Below are 19,634 nucleotides of genomic sequence, written 5' to 3' on the forward strand. Positions count from 1 at the left end.
TAACTGGAAAGGACAGTCCCAACTGCTGGGTTGAGGTTAGAGTTTAAATCCCTCCTCCCACTCATCCAAAAGTCTTTGAGTACTGCAGTGCACCAGGCTTTGGGGAGCACAGCAGGCAAGAATTCTCTCCAACTGTGGCTCTCAAACCTTTGGACCCTGGCTCGCTTCCAGAGTGATTTGCGTCATGACCCAGAACGCGCACAAACTCACACTCACATGTGTATTCTTTGTACGTGAGATGTGTGATATTTTCTGTTCAGTCTTGTTTTTTTTTTTTTTTTTTAATGCTGGTTGCTATACACTAAATTGATTTCACAACCTCCTTAAGGGTCAGGACCATTGTTCCAGGCAGCCTTCCCTGACCAACCCTCCCTCCACCCTGTCTGAGTAAGATGTCCGTCCTTGGGCCCCCACAAGCCTTGCAGCACTCAGCCCACAACAGCAGAAGTATATCTGTTTGCCTGGCTCCCCTACTAGACTGGAAGCTTCTTGAGGGTGGGAACCATGTGTCGTGTCTGATTCAGCACCGTGTCCCCTGTGCCTCACACAGGTCCCGCTGCTGCTGCTGCCAAGTCGCTTCACTCGTGTCCGACTCTGTGCGACCCCAAAGACGGCAGCCCACCAGGCTCCCCTGTCCCTGGGATTCTCCCTGCAAGAACACTGGAGTGGGTTGCCAGTTGGAGGTGATTCAGTGTTTGTGAAAGAAAGGCAGACAGGCAGGCAGAGGACCTGCGTACACGTCGCTCAGATTCTTCAAAAGATTATTCGCAATTCAATCCCTGGCACGTATAGACAACTTATTATTTTGAATAATAAAAATAAGTCATTACAGGGATTTCCTGGTGGTCCAGTGGCTAAAGCTCCTCGCTGCCATTGCAGGGGGCCCAGGTTTGATCCCTGGTCAGGGAACTAGATCCCACATGCCGCAACTAAGATCTGGAGTAGCCAAATACATAAACAAATATTTTAAAAAGCAGGCCATTATATTTTTCTGCACCGCTAAGTTTGAAAAGCTTAAAAGCTTAAGCGTTAGAGATCTCAAATCAGTGGCTCTCAGGCCTGAGTTTTTGTTTGGCTGGCCCCATGCTTGAAATCGCACGGGTTTGAGCACAAGTTCCCTCACCAGGGAATGAACCCCAGCTCACAGCAGTGAAAGCGCCGAGTCCTAACTGCTGGACTGCCTGGGAATTCCCAGCACCTGCCATTTAAGGTTAGAGAAGGAAATGGCAGCCCACTCCAGTGTTCTTGCTTGGAGAATCCCAGGGACGGGGGAGCCTGTGGGCTGCCGTCTATGGGGTCGCACAGAGTTGGACACGACTGAAGTGACTTAGTAGTAGCAGTAGCAGTCATTTAAGGTACCTCCCGTAAAGCCTATGAGCTTTTGAGCCCTGTGTCTCGTGGGAACTTCCCATGCCTCCAGTAAGCCAGGAATGGGCATGTCCTGAGATTAGGAATCAAGGTCAGGGAGTGATGAATGATAGACCAGTGATGGTGAAGCTGAAACTCTAACCCACTCCTCTCTTCCTACAAGGCCTGTGGTTTTTTCCCTCCACCCTGATGCTGCTTCTTTGGGGACCATAAAAGCAAAAAACTCAGTGTAGGCAGTATTCCAACCAACACAGCAGACATAAAACAGAGACTGAGATAGGAGCTGCCTACTGCAGGAGGCTTGAGAGCAGGAAGAGGTCAGAGAGATGGTGAAGAAACACCCAGGACCTGGATCCACGTCTCTGGTTGTCCTCGGGTCCCGGATCCGCCACTGGCCAACTGGGTGACCATGGGTAGCTTACTTCTTGTCTCCTCTTGGAGCTTTCATCTTCCTCATCTGTAAAATGGGCGTTATAGTAGTACTTAATCTGGAATTGGGGTTAGAAAAGATGGGGTTAAGTATGAAAAGTAGTTAGCACCCAGCTCAAGACACACGTCCAGCGGTCGGTAGTTGTGACTGATATCATTCTGCTGATTACTGGCCCAGGCTGCGGGAGAGAGAAGAGAGTTTGCCCAGGGGGGTGCTAAGATTCCTCTAGGTGTTTGAGAGTAGAGAAGGTACTGGGGAGACATGAGATTGGATACTCTAGGTCTTTCTGCCTCCTCAGGGGGTTTTGCTCAGGAAATGAAATCCTGCTGAAACTCTGGGGTCTGCAGACTCTTGGCTATGTTGTTCAGTGCCCGAGTCTGCCTTATGCCCTCCTGTCTCTCCCCTCCCTGTGTTCCAGCCAAGCAGACTAGCTGCCCTCCACTGATCAACATGGCTCTATTCTCACTTCGTCTGTTCCCCCAGCCGAAAACGCCCTTCCCTCCCCCCATCACAGTCCTCATCTCTCCATGCTCAGCACACAGCAGAAGGCCATGAGTCTTTGCCTGCGGCCCTGCAAGAATGGCACGCGGTTTCAGCTGCGCACGCACAGCTCAGGGTCACGAAGCTGGGCAGGAATGCGGGACATGAAGGTGCCTCTCCAGGCCCTCACTTGGCACCTTTCCTGTTTATCTTCTTTACTTTCACACCATCCCAAGGGAGAAATTTTTCCGGAGCCACAGTTTGCAATGAAACGATCTGGTCTCAAAGAGGTTAATAACTTCCTCCTAGTTACATAGCTGGTGACAGAGTCAAGAGTCAAACCCGACTCTACCCACATCCTATCCTTTTCCTCTGCTTGCCAGTTTTGTGGTCTATCTCATTCTTTTCTTTAATATCAATTTATTTGGCTGTGGCACTCGGGATCTTCGATCCTCATTGTGGCATGTGGGATCTTTAGCTGTGGTGTGTGGTACCTACTTTCCTGATCAGGGATTGAACCCGGGCCCCTTACACTGGGAGCGTGAAGTCTTAACCACTGGACCACCAGGGAAGTCCCCATCCTAGCTTATTCTTTACTGAACACCTCTGCTCCCAGACAGGGCTTTGTCTCATTCACAGGTGCTCCTGCACCAAGCACAGTTCCTGGCACCAGCAGGAACTCAGTGATGCTCTAAATGAATGAAAAGGTCCATTTGATAGTCTTGAGACAAAACCACTACAGTTGCCAAAGGAGATGCTACCTTTTTTTTTTATAAAGGATCCTTTGCAGACTGGCAGACCCCCCTCTGCTCCCCCCACCCCAGCATTCCTCTCAGGAAGGATGTGCCCAAGTCATGCTGGCGCCGTGTATGTGTGTCTCTTCATGGAGCCGTTGCCTGCCTCGACGTTACTAGCAGGAATCATTTGCAAAATAACTGCACCACTAAGCCTTCCTCCCTCCCTGCAATTAATGACACCCCATGCGTGTGTCTCAGATGAAAGGCACATTATTAATATTCAAAGGAAAAAAACCCTCGTAACCATTTTAACATATACAACTAACAATGAACTAAATTTGCTTTGTGAAAGACAGAGAGTGAGCATCCCAAATTAGTTTATGTGAAAGCTGAAATTCTTCCCCCGAAAGGTCTCAGTACCATCTTCAGAGAATATCCTGATCATCAGAAATGCCGTCAAGATTCCCGCCAACATTATCCCCTTTGTTGTCTGAAATGTCGAATCAAGCACATCTGGCAAATGTCCTAGAGCTCACAAATCTTTCAAACAGCGTATAATTCCCAACAGTTAAAGAGAGAACGCCACTGCTTAATCGTGCTGCTCTTCAAAATAGCACCAACTTTCCTTCAATCAGAAACAATGGCTCGGGCTTCTTAAAAATATCGCATACCAGCGATTATTTGCGGATAAAGCCCCTTTGCGTTTGAACCTGTGGTTTCCAGACAGAATTTAAAATCAAGATCACAAGCTTCATTGGAATGTACGCCGCATGAAACGGACAATGGGAAGAAGGGGTGTGAGTGGTGGTCCAGAGAGCGACCTCACATGGGTGATTCGGAGACTTTGGGAGGTGGCGGCTGGCTCTACCAGAATGAGGATGGAGAGGATAAAGAGGATCGGAGCGGGGTGACTCAGCTGGCCTTGACTGAGCGTTGACCCTGCACCAGACACTCAACTCCAGGAGAGGGGCGTATTCGCATGAACCCTGTTTGACAAATGAGGAAAGTGAGGCTCCGTGTGGCTAAGGAGTTTCCCCAGGGAATTCGGCAGGAATTGGGATTCACACTTAAGCTCATCTGTCTTCAGAGCTTTGCCTCTTTCTGCTTTGCCTGACCAACTCCAAAACTCTCTGTCCTGAGCATGGAGCTCCCGGAGACTGGTGTTTATCTGTTCCTAACCTAACTTTTGGACTTCCCTGATAGCTTAGTTGGTAAAGAATTCACCGGCAATGCAGGAGAGCCCAGTTTGATTCTTGGGTCTGGAAGATCCGCTGGAGAAGGGATAGGTTACCCACTCCAGTATTCTTGGGCTTCCCTTGTGGCTCAGCTGGTAAAGAATCTGCCTGCAATCTGGGAGACCTGGGTTTAATCCCTGGGTTGGAAAGATCCCCTGGAGAAGGGAAAAGTTACCCACTCCAGTATTCTGGCCTGGAGAATTCTATGGACTGTATAGTCTGCAAAGAGTCAGACATGACTGAGAAACTTTCACTTTCAACCTAATTTTTAAAAAGCTGTGTAGTGAGCACTTGGAAGTGAAAGAGCACTTGGTCTTCTAAAGTTTCTCCAGTTATTATTTAAACAGTTGAAAACCAGAAACATCCCAGATGTCCAACAGGAGGGAATTCATTAAATTAAAAAAATGATATATCCTTACAATAAAATAGAATGCAGCCATCAAAATGACAGTGCAGGAATGGACGTATTGATATAAAAAGGTATCCACAGTCCAGGTGAAAAAGCTAGGTGATAATAATAACCATCAGTGACTAAGTGCTTATGATGTCCCAGGCACTGGTTTGAGCACTTTCAATAATTGATCTTCTTTTACCTAACCTTCACAGTAATCCTGTAAAATAGTTGTCTTTATTATTTCCATTTTATAGATGATGAAACTGAGGTGAGGTGAAATGCTTTGTTACTCAGGTAACAAGTGATAGGGCTGGAATTTGAACCCAGGTCTAGCTGACTCAGAGCTAAGGATGACATTTGAGCTGGTTGTGAATGAGAAGCTGTAGTTTACTAGTGAAAGAAAGAAAGAACCGAGGGCCTTCCTGGTGGCCCAGAGATTTTAAAACACCCAAGGAGTGTAAGATGGTAGTAGTGGCTCTTTTCCCCTAGATAGTTCTCTGCCCACTTTATTGCTCAAAACCTGGCCAAAGAACAGGAGTCTTTCAATGCCACCAATAAACCAAGACTCTTCTCATCTTGAAGCCTCTGCCTCCACCAGACAGGTGAGAAAGCTGAGACCCAGCAAGAGGGGATGAGGTACTCGACCCCACACAGTCTGTCTGCAGCTGGACTCGCCTTCCCACTGCCAGCCGGGACTCCTCCTGCAAACCCAGGCTGCCTGCCCCCCACACACACACCCTGCCCCCCTCCTCCCCCACTGCCGGCATGGTTTCTGCAAAATGGCTGATCGAGTCTCCTGCCCCACCCCCTCCCGCTGTCATCTCTCTGCGAGACAAAAGGCAATTTACCCAAATGTTATAATCACCTGCAGGCTGGCACGCAGGGCCGTGCCTGCCTTATCTGCGGTATTGTTAGCAGCACCATAATGAAGGCTTTGTGGAGGGATAATATCACCCTCGTAACTGCCAAATAAAATGCCCACGCGGGCCCCAGATCCCGGCATCTGCTTTCAGCTGAAGGGGTAGGAAGGGAATTCTGAGTTATCAAATGCCTTCACTGCACCAGGGACTCACCACACCCTGGTCCTTTGAGGAATGCATCACTATCTTGATTTGGCAGAGGTGGAAACTGAGGCTCAGGGAGTAAGTTACTTACTGATGGGTACGGTTAGTAAAGGGAGGGGTCAGGATTTGAACCAGGTGTGTCTGATACCGGAGGCCACGCTCTGAACCAATATGAACTTCTCCAAGAGTCTGGCAAAGCTGTGAGCCTTCTCCCCAAAGAAAAACACTAGACCCTCTCCACCCCCACCCCCACCAGAGGGTGGAATCGGGCCCCCTGTGAGGGTCCTCTCTCCAGAAATGGCAGCCTGCTGCCCCTCCCTGACCTTCGGGAATTGCTCCCTGCCCTCCTCTCTCCCCACTGGGATTCCAAAGGCCCTGGAAATTCCCCTTCCAGCCGTTGTGCCCACAGGACTCTTGACAACAATACATCCCCCGCTCCCCCCCCCACTCCCCCCCGCCTGCAGCAGCCTCCTGGAAGCATCCAGAGGACACAGCTTCCCCTTCCGTGGCCGGAGTCTGCCCGGGCCAGCACCAGCGTGGTTTGTTTTGTCTCCTTTAATAGAAGTGGCTGCAAGGCCAGAGCCCAGGAGACAGGAGCCTCATCTCACTTCCTCAGCACACGCGCTAGAGCCCTGGACAGTTGGCTGCGAGCCTTGCACAACCTCAGGTCCAGGAGAGGCGTTGCAGGGCTGCGGGCTGGCCTGGGGAGCCTGCCAGATCTGGCCTCAGACCCCAACTCTGCTGTTGGCCCACTCTGCGACCTCGAGCTAGTCACTTCTCTTCTCTGAAAGATGGGGGTAGAACTAGGACCTTCCTTCCAGGGTTGTGGGATTTATTGAGATGATATGGGGGCCCGTGATGAGGAGCTTCATGTCTGCTGGTGATTGCAGTTGGGTTTCTATCCCAGGGGCTGGTGCTGGTTGAGAGGCAGGGTCTCCTTAACTCCATGCCCCAAAGGAAGGAGCTGGAGTGACCTTGGCAAAGTGCCCTCTGGCCTCCTCCCACCTGCGTTTGATGCCAATTTCAAAACTGGGCTGGAGGCCTGAAATCCTTAATCTCTCTCTAGCTTGCTTTTGGTAATGTTCTGGATGTGTTCCCATCACCCTCATCATTTCTTATTTATCTGGAGCCTCAGACCCTCTACGATCACCTCAGACATGGGCCTTAACTGATCCCCTACAGATACCGCGGTCACACCTGGGGGCCAGCTAAGTGTCTATTGCCTCCCCCGAACCCCCCATGCCAAGGCAGGGTCGGGGGGTGGGGAGCAGATGCATAAGTAGTCAATTCCAGGACCCAGGATGGGCATTCTGGACAGAAGCCTAGAGCCTAGGTGTTTAAAAGGCTGTAGTGAACCTCCCACCCCTCAAGATATAGGTCAGAAGTTAAAATAACAGAAACTATAAAAATAAGTGTATGGAAGTCCAACATAATTCTATATTCCCCATGATGTTTTTATTCATGTTTAATGTGGAATATCAGATATGAGATTCTTTCTGCAAAAAACTGGGAGTGCCGTGCTTTGCTGGTACCAGGAGCCAGAAGCACAGTGTGCTGGGGGAACAGAGAGCAAAGGGCAAGTGTGTCCCAAGGGTAGTCTAGCTGATGTTCTAGAAAAGGTGGTGTTTGGCTAGGCTTTGAAGCTTGAGAGGTGGGTTGTGCTGCACGGAAGGGAAGGAAAAGCATGAGCAAAGGCACGGAGAGATGCAGGGGCCCAGGTACTCAAGATGGAGTACCTGAGACCCGATACTGTGTTGGACAGAGGAGAAGTCAAGGGAGACCTCCCTTAGGCAGTGATGGACAGAGTGGACTTTGACAGGTGTGTAGGAGTGTGCCTGAGCTGGGCATTCAAAGCAGAGGGACCCAGGGTGGGAGAGAGCCTTGAACGCCAGGTCAGGGAGCTGAGCTTCAACCCTTCGGACAGTGAGGAGTAAAGCTGTGGCAGTTGCACAAGGATTTTCCAGGAGAGTGTGTAGTGGCTGATGGCTGCAGCTCAAGTGATAGACTTGGGTGTGAGCCTGTGCCCCTCATTAGCAGGGTCAGCTTGGGCATATAGCCCTGTCTCGCTGAGCCTCAAACCTTCCCCTGTGAATCAGGATGAAAACACTGACTTTGCAAGATTGCTGTGAGGACCAAGTTCACGTCTTTTGCTGAGTTCCGCAGGTCCTTAACATCCTAACATGCCTCCTGGCCATCCTCGCTGTCTCAGACTTAGTTCCACCCTCAGCATCTGCCACTTGGAGGACAGGTCCAACCGCCAGGCCTGTCCCCATCAGTCCATTGTCCACATGCAGCTGGAGAGCAGGGGTGAAAGGGAGCAGGGGTGAAAGGGTCAGAGCGAGGGCCAGCCGGTGACCTCGGGCCCCACCCTTGGCTTCCCAGCGTTGCCTGTGCACAGTGGCTGGGCATCACAAACATGTTTAGTGAACGCAGATGCCATTGTGAGTGCTTGAAAAATAAAAGTGGGGCTCAGGGAAACGAGAAGAATGATGATAGAAATGATGCTGTGACTTAGCGCCCTCCCCCGCTTAGCACGCATGTGCTCCGGAGTGAGCAGGAACATGTGAGTTAGTGGTCTCCTGTTCTGGGTACACCTGCCACACACGGGCTGATGCTAGTATTTTTTTTTTTTTGATGCTAGTATTTAAGGATGTGTATTTTTGTTTTTACCAATATGGCCCGTAAACTCAGGCAAGCTGCCCATCAGGACCACAACAGCAGGAATAACTCTGTCCCAACAGTGTCAGAATTGCGTGTGATGTCTTCGTGAGATGTCCTTCTCCAGGCTGAGGCCTTCCTTGGAGATTCTCAAGGGTCATGATGACTGTGGGCACTTTCCCCCTTTACCCACTGACTGTGCTGTGAGTGTGCTCTGTGTGCTGAGTCGCTTCAGTCATGTCCGACTCTTTGTGACCCCATGGACTGTAGCCCACGAGGCTCCTCTGTCCATGGGACACTCTAGTCAAGATACTGGAGTGGGTGCCATTCCCTTCTCCAGGAGATCTTGCTGACCCAGGGATTGAGCCTGCGTCTCTTATGTCTCCTGCATTGGCAGGCCGGTTCTTTACAACTAGTGCCACCTTACCCACCAGCTGGAGCACAGGAAACACCACCTGAGCCATCACCAGCTATACACACAAGAAAGCTGGTATGAGAATCACGTGAGCTCGGCACGCAGAGTGCATGCATGTGCCTGGCACACAGATGTGCTTCCTGATACCAGGCCACCGTATCTGCTGTCCAGATTCACTCTCCCCCCAGTCACAGCCCGATCCAGCCCTAGGTCTGACTCTGGAGGTCTCACCCCAATCATTTCAACATAAACAGAACATATCCACACGCCCAAGTTGAATATCATTTTTTCCTCTTAAAACCCCAACAGGATTTTGAAAACTTTGCTTGGTGGATTGGTTGACTACAAGACTTTAACAATTGGCTGTGATTTCTTGAAAGCTTGTGTGCACACTGGAGAATTCTGAAAACTGAGGAAACCAAGCCCACAAATTGATTTCAAGTGTAACAACATTGTTTGGGTTTCTAAATTTAATCATTAATTCAGGCTTAATGCATTAATTATCACATTTATTAATTTCAGTGTCGCAGTTTCCCTTTTCAAGTTCCCAAGTCAGTCATTTTCCCCATGTCTCTTACACTTGAATAGGCCTTGACGAGCCTGTGGGTGCTGGGCTCTACCCCTCTATTCCCAGTGGGTGAAGCAGCCTGGCCTCACCCGCACCCCCTCATTTCGCCCCCAAGACCTCCACCCACCCAGCCCAGAAGATGCTCCTTTTCGGGGAAGTAAGAGCAACCTGGGCCTCCCTTCCTGCCCAATAGCAGGTTCTGCCTGGGCAGCGATCCCTTAGTCAATATTGGCCACGCCATGGCCTTGGCCTCTGGCCACACTGCTGCCAGCCAAGTTCAAAGCCTCTTTCTTGTTGGGCATTGGTGACCGCCCTCACTGTGGGCACTGGCTCACCAGGGGCCTAGCCCTGCCCTCCAGCTCCCAAAGCCCTGCGTTTGCACAGAGGGTGTGGTTGAACTTTGGGGCTTCAGGTTCGGCTCCTGCTTCCCTCCTCTGGCTGGGGCGCCAGGTCTGCCATGCAGATCCCACCCCAGCCCGAAGCCATGGTTCACCAAGCGTGTCTGAGCGTGCACTGGCCTTGACCCTGGGGAAAGAGGGCAGTTCTCACGCTCCAGCTCCTGCCCCAGAGCCTGGCGTGGCCTGGTGTTCTAGATGTGTGCTGGGCTGTCACTGCAGGTGGGATGCACCCCCTCCCTCAACATCTGACCACACACCGCAGACCCAGGTACTCAGACACCGCCTGCCACGCTCGTGTCTCACACACACCGTGTGCCACACGCAGGCTGAGGATCCCCAAAGGGGCACACTCTCTTCTCTTCACCAGGCACTACAGACACAGTGACCTACACACTCAGCACACACCGATGCATGCTTGAACACATTTACGCTCACATGGGGGTAGACACTCACACTTGGAGGGAAGCACACCAATGTGCCAGCCTCAGTGAGGGTGACGCCCACACCAGCACACTGAGCCTTTCCCCTCCACGGTGGTGGAATGAAGTAGGGACATGCTTTCACCGCCGTTTAAGCCCCCATGTCCTTGTCCTAACTGGGGACAACCGCCTTTACTCACTAAGGAGGGGACAGGTGTGACCCTCTTCCCACAGAGCCCTGCACCTCCCAGGTGCTAGGCCACTGTGACCCTTGTCCCCTTTCCCGAGGCTGGACACCTCGATTCATCCTGGTCTCTTCCCTTTCCCAATCCCCACCCGAGGCCCCTGCACGCCGGGTGGGCGCTGCAGAGTGGTGGTGACCGCAGGTGCGGTTGGCCCAAAGGCGTGCCGAGAGCTAGCGACATCTGGCTTGTGGGTACCTGGTGACCTGAATCCACTTCTTTGCCTTCTCTGGGCCTGCCTGCCCCGGCCTGCCCCTCACTTTGAACAAAATCATTAGCTGAGCTGCAGCTCTTGATCCTTATGATGCTGATTCTTTTGTAAAGACCTCCTCCTCCCTGGTTCCTCCCTGCACCCCCCGTAGGGAACCAGAAGTCCCAGGGGTGCTGAGTTCCTTAAGAACGCTCCCTTGAAGGTACCCAGTTTGGGAATTAAGGACCCATCAAAATGATGATCCTAGCTCCTACCTCCTGGGTGCCCACCTAGGGCTGTTCAGCCCCACCAGTCCCCACTCTGCCCTTTGCCAGAGGTCTGGTGAAACCCCCTGTATGGACAAGCCCGCTCAGAGAGAGGCAGTGACTTGTCTAAGATCACCCAGCAGGCTGGCAGCTGGGCTCACACAGGACCCAGAACTCCTTCCAGCCTATGCTGTGCGGTCACAGGTGCCTGAAGTCCCACCTTGCAATGACAGTTTCTGGCTGTCTTTGGTTTGGGCGCATTTCCTGCAGGCAACTTACTAAGCACTTTTTGGAAATGATCTCCATTGACTGTTCCAGGCAGGGACCTCTGCAGACGAGGAAATGACACCCAGATGTGAGGCCACTTGCCCAAGATCTCCAAGCTGGTGGCTACCGGGCTCCAAAGCTCATGCCCCTAACCCACGGTGCCACAGTGTCTCCCTGCCAGCCAGCAGGGAGTCAAGATGGCCTTGCATTTGCTGTTTTGCAAGACACTTCTTCCCCTAGCCCTGCACCGACCTGCAGGCTGCACGAACGCCACCCCCGGTGACCTGGGCCACACTTGGTGGCCTGTGCAGGCCTGCCCTCACTGTGAGGTCGGCCCCAGGCCAGTCAGGGCTTTGAGCTTCCTGAGTGTGGCTGGCGCCCAGGTATGAGCCCCGACAACCCACCCTCCCCGTGCGGTGGGGCTGCCCCTTCCATGGCCTCCAGACAGAAAAGGAAAAGGAGCCAGCGGCCTGGGCCCTGCACTTTGCATGTCTGCTTTGCCCTTTCAGCTCCGTTTGCTGAGGGTGGGGAAGAAATTCTTTCCCCTTTGTCTCAATCCCACAGGGTGATTCTTACTTTTATGTCCCCAAATTTACATTTCTTTCTTCATTCATTCACCCTGTATTTATTAAATACTTCTTAAGTGCTCGATCTGCATTGGGCTCTGAAGAACAGAAGTGAATTGATCATGGCTCCCCTTGGCTGGCAGGGGTGACCGTGACCAACACCATGACCTCGACCTGGGTCAGAGAACGTGACCTCCAGGCAGGGCCCAGGTGCGGGGGAAGAGGGCTTGGAGGACACACGTTCTTCAGGGCCTGAAGTCAGAACCGTGTGAGGCCTGAAAGAAAACCATGTTTACGCAGGCAGCCCCATTTCCTGACCATACCGTCCTTAACGCACTGTGGATTTCTACTTCTTTGACAGAAATTCTAGAATAGCACTTTTATGTTGCATTTGGTTCTTTGTGTTAAAAACATGACGTTGTTAAATTGTGTTTAAAATATATTGCAATTGTTATTACTCATGTTGAGGTCTTCCTTCACTTTTACATCCAGAAGGGTCCAGAAATGGGACGTGCCCTGGGCCTCTCTCTCCTAAAAGAGTGTTCCCCTCCCTGGAATGGCATATACAAAGGCACGGGGCGCTGAGCACCTGCCTGTGGCCAACTGCAAACAGGGTGGCTGCATTTCACAGTGTGAGGCGGGCCGGGGAGGCCAGCTGGAAAAGCCTCAAAGTCCAGGCGAAGGAGTGGGGCGCCTTTGCAGGGATGACTTCTCAACAGGGGACCCTGTGGGTGGATGTGGAGTCTCTCTTCCCAGTCCCTTTTCATCTCTATAAGATGCCTCTTTCTCCTGGTGATGGGTGAGACTCATTGGGTCAGGCAGGGGAAGGGATGTGGGGAACAGTGGGGTCACTTCCAAAGTTTGAGAACCAGATTAAAGAAATCTTTGTGGCCCAAGAGGTGGAATGAATTGGGAGACTGGGGTTGACATATATATATACTCTACTATGTATGTGATGGGCCTCCTTAGTGGCTCAGATGGTAAAGAATCTCTGCCTGCAATCCAGGAGACATGATTTTGATCCCTGGGTTGGGAAGATCCCCTGGAGAAGGGAATGGCAACCCACTCCAGTATTCTTGCCTGGAGAATTCCATGGACAGAGGAGCCTGGCAGGCTATAGTCCACGGGGTTGCAAAGAATCAGACATGACTGAGAGACTTAACAGACACAGACACACACACGTACATAATAGATAACTGCTGAGAACCTACTGCACAGCACAGGGGACTCTACTCTGTGTTCTGTGGTGACCTAAATGGGGAGGAAATTCAAAAAGAAGAGATACATATATCTGTCTAGTTGATTCACTTTGCTGTACAGCAGAAACTAACACAACATTGTAAGGCAGCTATACTCCAATTAAAAAAAAAGAGAGAGAAAAGGAAAGATATCTTTGTGCCCCAAGAGCAGACAGATTAAACTGGTAGAGTGCCTAGGTCAAGCCTTTGAGTCTCAGTCCCCTTGTCCCCAGCACTAGGTACATAACAGGCCACAGGATTGGGCTTTTTGGTTCATTCTTTCATTCATCCAACAGATGTGGGCTGAGCGCTCTTGTGTGCCAGACACTGGTCTGACAACGCTACAGTGAAAAAGGCCCTGGTTTCACTGGAACTCACAGTGTGGATGGGGAGACAGACAACACATAAATAAACAAGAAAATTGCAGCAAGATGTACACCATGAAGGAAATAGAATGAAAGCCTCTAGATAGAGTGACTGAGAGTGAAGGTGGCTGGATCAGGGATCACTGAGAAGTGACATTTGAGCTAAGACCTGGATGCCAAGAAACAGGTGTCAGGAATGTTTGTTGATCGCAATCAGAGACAAATCAGAAGGCCACAGACTGACTCGAGACTTCCCCTGGAAAAGCATATATTGGTTGCCTACTGTATGCTGGGTGCAGTAGTCAACGAGACACATACCTGCATTGGGTTTATGCCTAGTGGGAGGGAAAAATATATAAGGGAATATGCCAATAACCCTGGGGCTGGGTGGGAGGAAGGGTGTCCTGATGACGAAGGACCCCTGGAGCCGTTGGTGAGGGTCCCACCCTGAGAGGTCATGGCCAGCCTGCTCCCCAAGCCTCCTCCCCAAGGATCATGGGCTGGGATGTGACACCGGGGCCACCTGTCCTCAGACGGTAAAGCATCTGCTTGCAATGCAGGAGACCTGGGTTCGATCCCTGGGTTGGGAAGATCCCCTGGAGAAGGAAATGGCAACCCACTCCAGTATTCTTGCCTGGAAAATCCCATGGACAGAGGAGCCTGGTAGGCTACAGTCCATGGGGTGGAAAAGAGTCGGACACGACTGAGTGACTTCACTTTCACTTTCCTACAATTTTAAAATTGAATGAGAGATTCTTTAAATTCTTTACAATGTTCAGGTTTCATACATGACTTCATACAATCCCATACTAACCCTTCCCCACTGACCCCGGCATTGCACCTCCCCCCTTCCCTGTCCCCACTGGTAACCACCAGTTGTTCATATTTGTGTAGGCTCATAAATTGTGATGTACAGGGCCTAGGAAAGAGAAAAGGGTGTGAAGGACTTTATTCTAGATGGCTGGGTGTGTGAAAAGACTTCCACTCCTCTTGGAGAATGTAATACACTCAACTTTTACAATGCACGCTGGATTTTCGGGCATTTTTAAAAAATAAGCGTTTTACTTTAGAACAATTGCGGATATACAGAATTTACTGAAGCAACAGTACCGACTGTTCTCACTATACCCCACGTCCAGTTTACCTGTTACTGACATCTGACATTGCACCGTGCGCATATCACAATTAATGAACTAACATTGACATACTTGGAGGAGGAAACGGCAACCCACTGGAGTATTCTTGCCTGGAGAATCCCATGACAGAGGAGCCTGGCGGGCTCCAGTCCGTGCAGTTGCAAAGAGTAGGACCCAGCCGAGTGACTGAGCATGCATTGATATCTTAGTAACAGCGTACTTCCTCCTCATTTCCTCCATCTTTCCGTGATGCCTCTATTCTGTTCCAGGATCCCGCTCATGACACCACGTTACATTCAGTTGTCTCATCACCTTAGGTTCCTCTTGACAGTGAACATCTCTCAGACTTTCCTGGTTTTCGATGACATTTTTGAGGAGTGTTTTTAAAATGCCCCGTGACTGGAATTTATCTGATGGGTTTCACATCCTTCGACGGGGGTTATGGGTTTAGGGGAGAAAGTAAATGTCGTTGTCATCAAATCGAGGCTACACATTATCCACACAACGTATCACTGCTGACATTGACCTTGATCACTTGGACGAGGTGTGTTTGTCAGGTTTCTTCACTGAAAAGTTACTCCTTTTTTTCTCCCACCCCCTTCCTATACTGTCCTTTTTAGGAGGAAGTCACTATTTAGGAAATCCTTTTTAGGAGGCAGCCCGCATCTAGGGAATAAGGAGTCATGCCCAGTCTCCTCAAGGGCAGAGTATTCACCTAAATTATTTGGAAGTCTTCTGCACAGAGATTTGCCTATTGGCCAAATATTATGAATTTTTACCAATATTTTTATGCTGGGTCTTTTTACTTTTTACAAATTTAAGAACCCTATTGGTGTTTCTGGGAACCTAGGAATATCTTACTTCAATTACTAACATGCATGAAATTACCAAAGCATTAAATTAGAGGGTAGGAAAAAAGCCAATGATTATTTTTATTTTTTCTATTGTGGATACATATTAACAAAAGATTTGGGAAATACCCAAAACAGAAGAACCTCTCTAGCCCTACTGCTAGGAGCTGACCATTATTCCCATTCAATTTATTATTTTTTTCTTCTGTGCATAATTTGTACACAGATTATACTATATAATTTTGTTTCTTACCTCCTTCCACCTTTTTTTTTTGCTTCTTATTATATCAAAAACATTTCTCCTACATTGCTATATAGACTTCATAATCATATTTTTTTTCAGTAGCTGCTAAATATCCCCTCACGTGGCTCTTGGTGTCCCCCACCACCACCAAACTATAGCTGTATGCTGGGCATATAGTCAGTGTTTAGAAATTACTTGTTAAATGAATGAATGTACAACAAAGTAATCATCCTCTTGTTTTAGAAGCATGGGTTATTTCAGTTTTCTTGATTCTAAATAGTACTGGGACAAATAGATTATTCCCTTAGGATAACATCCCAGAGTGGAATTACTGGGCCAGTGGGGGCCAAAACTTTTCAAGATAAATGCACCAAACCAGAAATCTCCCTCCCCTTCCTCTGAACCACCAGCAATTGTGCCGAGGGTAATAATTTACAATTGATTAAAGAGTTTGTGGGGTGTTTTTTCCCCATCTTTCTTTCCCCTCCTCTCCCCCTCTCCTCCTACCAAAAAAAAAGAGAGGTGGGGGAATTATCTGAGAAGGTGAAGATGTTCTCAGACAATCATATTAGCATATTCCAACAATCGCAATTTGCAAAATAGTAATCACAACTCCCGGGATCGGGGAGGCATTAATCAAAGATGCAGGTTTAATTCCATTTTAAATATTGATGAAATGTGCTTCGGCAGCCTCACCCTGGCGTGGCAGGGCCAGGGGAGCTGCCTCGAGGCACCAGGGAGGTGGAGGGAGGGTTGGGGAACAGCTGCTGGGAGGAGAGGCTTCTGTGATTCAAATTGGTGGCTGAGCGGCCAGGTAGAGAGGGAAAGGGGTAGTGAAGAGGGCTGTTAAGTCCATTGCTGTCAATTTGTAACTATCAGGGAGGGGCCGGAGGACTGGTTCAGCACAATAAACCCCGTTGGTCTGGTTTCAGGGTTACCGCTGAAGAGGTTGCAGCTGCACTGATTCGAATAGCCTGGAGACTTCAGAACTGTAATTATCAACCAGGCTGCTAGCGGTGTGGCAAAAGTGGGCTTCACCAGTGCTTAACTCCTTGTGTGCCGAGCTTACCCCGACCCCCGCCCGGGGGGGTTGGCAGCCACGAGGGGATTCCCCGGTAGCCTCCCCAGGGGAAACTGAGGCCCACCAGCTGCTGAGGGCAGTCCTCCCAGGCCAGAGCTTGCAGGCAGCGAGCCTTTGTCCTGAGGTCACAGACAGAGATCTAGTGGGGGTGGGGGACAGAGGAGGGTTACTCCATGGGGGCAGATTCGCCTTCTGGCACCTTCAGGCCTGCCCTGGGGTGGAAAGTCAGGCTTCAGGGTCTGATGAGTCTTGGCTTAAATTCCACTGGCCATGCATATAAGGCAAGGCTTGTCCTCTTTATAAAATGGAGCAATCTCCCCTAGCTAAGATGCTTTGGTCATGTCCGACTCTTTGCAAGTCTATAGATTGTAGCCCATCAGGCTCTTCTGTCCATGAGATTTTCCACTCAAGAATACTGGAGTGGGTTGCCATGCTTTCCTGCAGGGGTTCTTCCCTACCCAGGGATCTAACCCATGTCTCTTAGGTCTCCTGCATTGGCAGGCTGGTTTTTTTTTTTACCACTAGCGCCACCTGGGAGGCCCCCTACCCTACTGGGGTCTCACAAAAGACTCAATGAGATCCAGCATTTGTAAAGCTCAGAGCACACAGTAAGCTGACAAAAAGTCTTGTCTCCCTGGGTCCTGGACCGGAAGAGGAAGGGGGTTCCTGGACCAGAAGAGGAAGGGGCTTCCTGGCAGGGGGCTGTAGTATGGAGGGCAGGATTTCTGCAGGATTTCCCAGGTTTTAGGTCTCAAGGAGTGTCTTTTATCTCCAGCTTCTGCCGTTTGTCACCCAAGTGTTGAAGTGAAAGTGTTAGTCGCTCAGTTGTGTCCGACTCTTTGCGACCCCATGGACTGTAGCCCACCAGGCTCCTCTGCCCATGGGATTCTCACCCAAGGAGGATGAGTAATTCCATCCTCCTATCTCTTAAGTGGGAAGCACTGAGATAGACACAGGGGGAGGACAGGAGGCAAGACAAGAAGGCAGAGATTGGGGCCGGTCCTCTTTGTCCCCAGGAAGTGGGCAGGAACAAGGGAGGGACCACTGGCCGGCAGTGCGGTGCTGGGGGAAAAAAAAAAAAAAACACGGGCTTTGCTGAGAGTGCTGGTGAATGGAGTTATGTGCACGACTCCATGACCTTCCTCCTGGAATACAGCCCCAGAGAAATTCTCCACGGACGCACCAAGGGATGTGCCCAAGAACACAGCATCTGTCCCAGCATCATTCCTGGTATGGGAAGTAGAGGCATCCTTCGTGCCCACCCAGGGAGGATGAGTAGCTGGAAACTCACCATGGACTATTAGGCAGTGGTCAGGAGCAAAGAACGAGATGTCCACATCGCAATGAGAACAGATCTTGAAAACGTCGTGTTGAGTGAAAAAAAAAAAAAAGTGAGACACAATGAAACTCACAGCACTATGCCATTTGTGTAAATTAAAACCACATTTGCACACAAAACAGCAGGATATACTTTACAGAGTTACATGCATTTTTAGGGGTACACATCCCACCACTGGAGTGAGTCTCTAGTTGTGGTGAGAGGAGGGGCTGGGTGTGGGTTTAGAGGATAAAGGGGAAAAATGAAAATAGAGTCAGTCTGCAGAGGGGCCTGGCACAGAGAGAGGCTGATGGTGTGCTGTGGTCCCTCCTCTACTTTCTCTCTCAGGTTTCAAAACAGCACAGGCCTTGTATGCAGACAAGTTCCTGGGGCTCAAGTTCTAGGCTCTCCCACATGCTTATCCCATGGCTGTGGACAGACAACCAACTTGTCCTCCGAGCCTGTTGGTTTGTCCACAGAAAGGTGTGGCCCCGAGGACTGAGCTGAGGGAGATAAACACGTGTGGGCCTGCAGGGCCCCCAGCTTCTCCTCTCTACTCCCGACCGAAAGGACCCGAGCAAAGAGAGAGTGTAGGCCCTCTGGAGGAACCATGGGTTCTCTGAAGGGTCCAGAATGGAAAACCTGGAGAATAAGCTAAGGCCTGGACCAGCTGTCCCAGGGGTTCCCTAAGTGGATGTCACACTGGGAGGGGCCCCAGCTCAGAACAGCCTGACGATGTCACGCCTGCCTCCATCCGGTCAGCAACGTCCACCTCTGACACCACCCCAGTCCTGAAACCCTGCCTGGGGGGCTCCCAGCACGAGGCGTGACCGGCTCCCCCTCCTCCCTTACAGATGACGACGAGCACGAGTGGATCGTCCGGACGTGTCGGAAGGGCTCAGACGAGACCACGGGCCCTGAGCCCCAGTCGTGAATGCTGTCGCCTCTCCATCACAGGCTTCCTTCTGTGTGCCCGACCCTGGCTAGACCGGGGAGGGCAGGCTATATAGTTCCAGGACCTGACTTTGGACTCTAGGAATAAAGGTTTTCTGCAGTCAGTGGCCCTGATTTCCTTAGACTATCCCTTGGGACGGGACCCTCATTCCTCTTGCGTCAGAATCAGCTCGGCAAAATTGTGAACTAGCTATGCTCAGCCCCATCCTAGTATCTGCTAATCAGATCGCTGAGACTAGGGCCCAGCAATTTGCATTCTCAGCTATTCCTTACACATATGGAAGTTTGAGAGCCATCACTTTATAACGATAGATACATGTAATTGAATGAGCAATTCATAGGTGCAGGCAGCATGGGTATATTACCTCAGCTCCTCATAATAGCCTTCTTTGTATAAGAGAGCTTAACGTCACCTTTACAGAGGGGGAATCTGAGGTTCAGGGAGATTTGACCTGACCTTGGTCATACAGCATTTGAATCTGAGTCTCTCTGAAGATAAAGCCCAGCTTTATTACTTTTTTTTTTTTTTTTTTTTAACCACAAGCAGCCTGCCTGATCAATCTTGATTTCACAGAGCAGTAGGATAGGATGACGGTGCCCAGGGTCACAGCTGGTATCTTGTAAGCGCAGAAATGGTTGCCCACAGCAGCTGCTCCCTCTCTGAAGCTTCCCTAGCTGGGTCTCATACCCTAAGCACAGAATCAGTACGGTGCCCCAGAAAGAATCCAGTGTTGGCATCATATACATCAT

General features: G+C 50.3%; 1 protein-coding gene across 1 annotated transcript in view; it reads left to right on the top strand.

Moving 5' to 3' along the window:
* MORN5 (MORN repeat containing 5) overlaps positions 1–18,991 on the top strand; it is a 33,899-nt gene extending 14,908 nt beyond the window's left edge. Inside the window, exon 5 of the mRNA XM_040225042.1 lies at positions 18,785–18,991. Within this exon, the coding sequence (XP_040080976.1) occupies positions 18,785–18,864 (80 nt within the window). The 3' untranslated portion in view covers positions 18,865–18,991. The remainder of the gene's footprint in view (positions 1–18,784) is intronic.
* Positions 18,992–19,634: the final 643 nt, after the last annotated feature.

Source organism: Oryx dammah, unplaced genomic scaffold (assembly GCF_014754425.2).
Source record: "Oryx dammah isolate SB20612 unplaced genomic scaffold, SCBI_Odam_1.1 HiC_scaffold_25, whole genome shotgun sequence".
NCBI lineage: Eukaryota > Metazoa > Chordata > Mammalia > Artiodactyla > Bovidae > Oryx > Oryx dammah.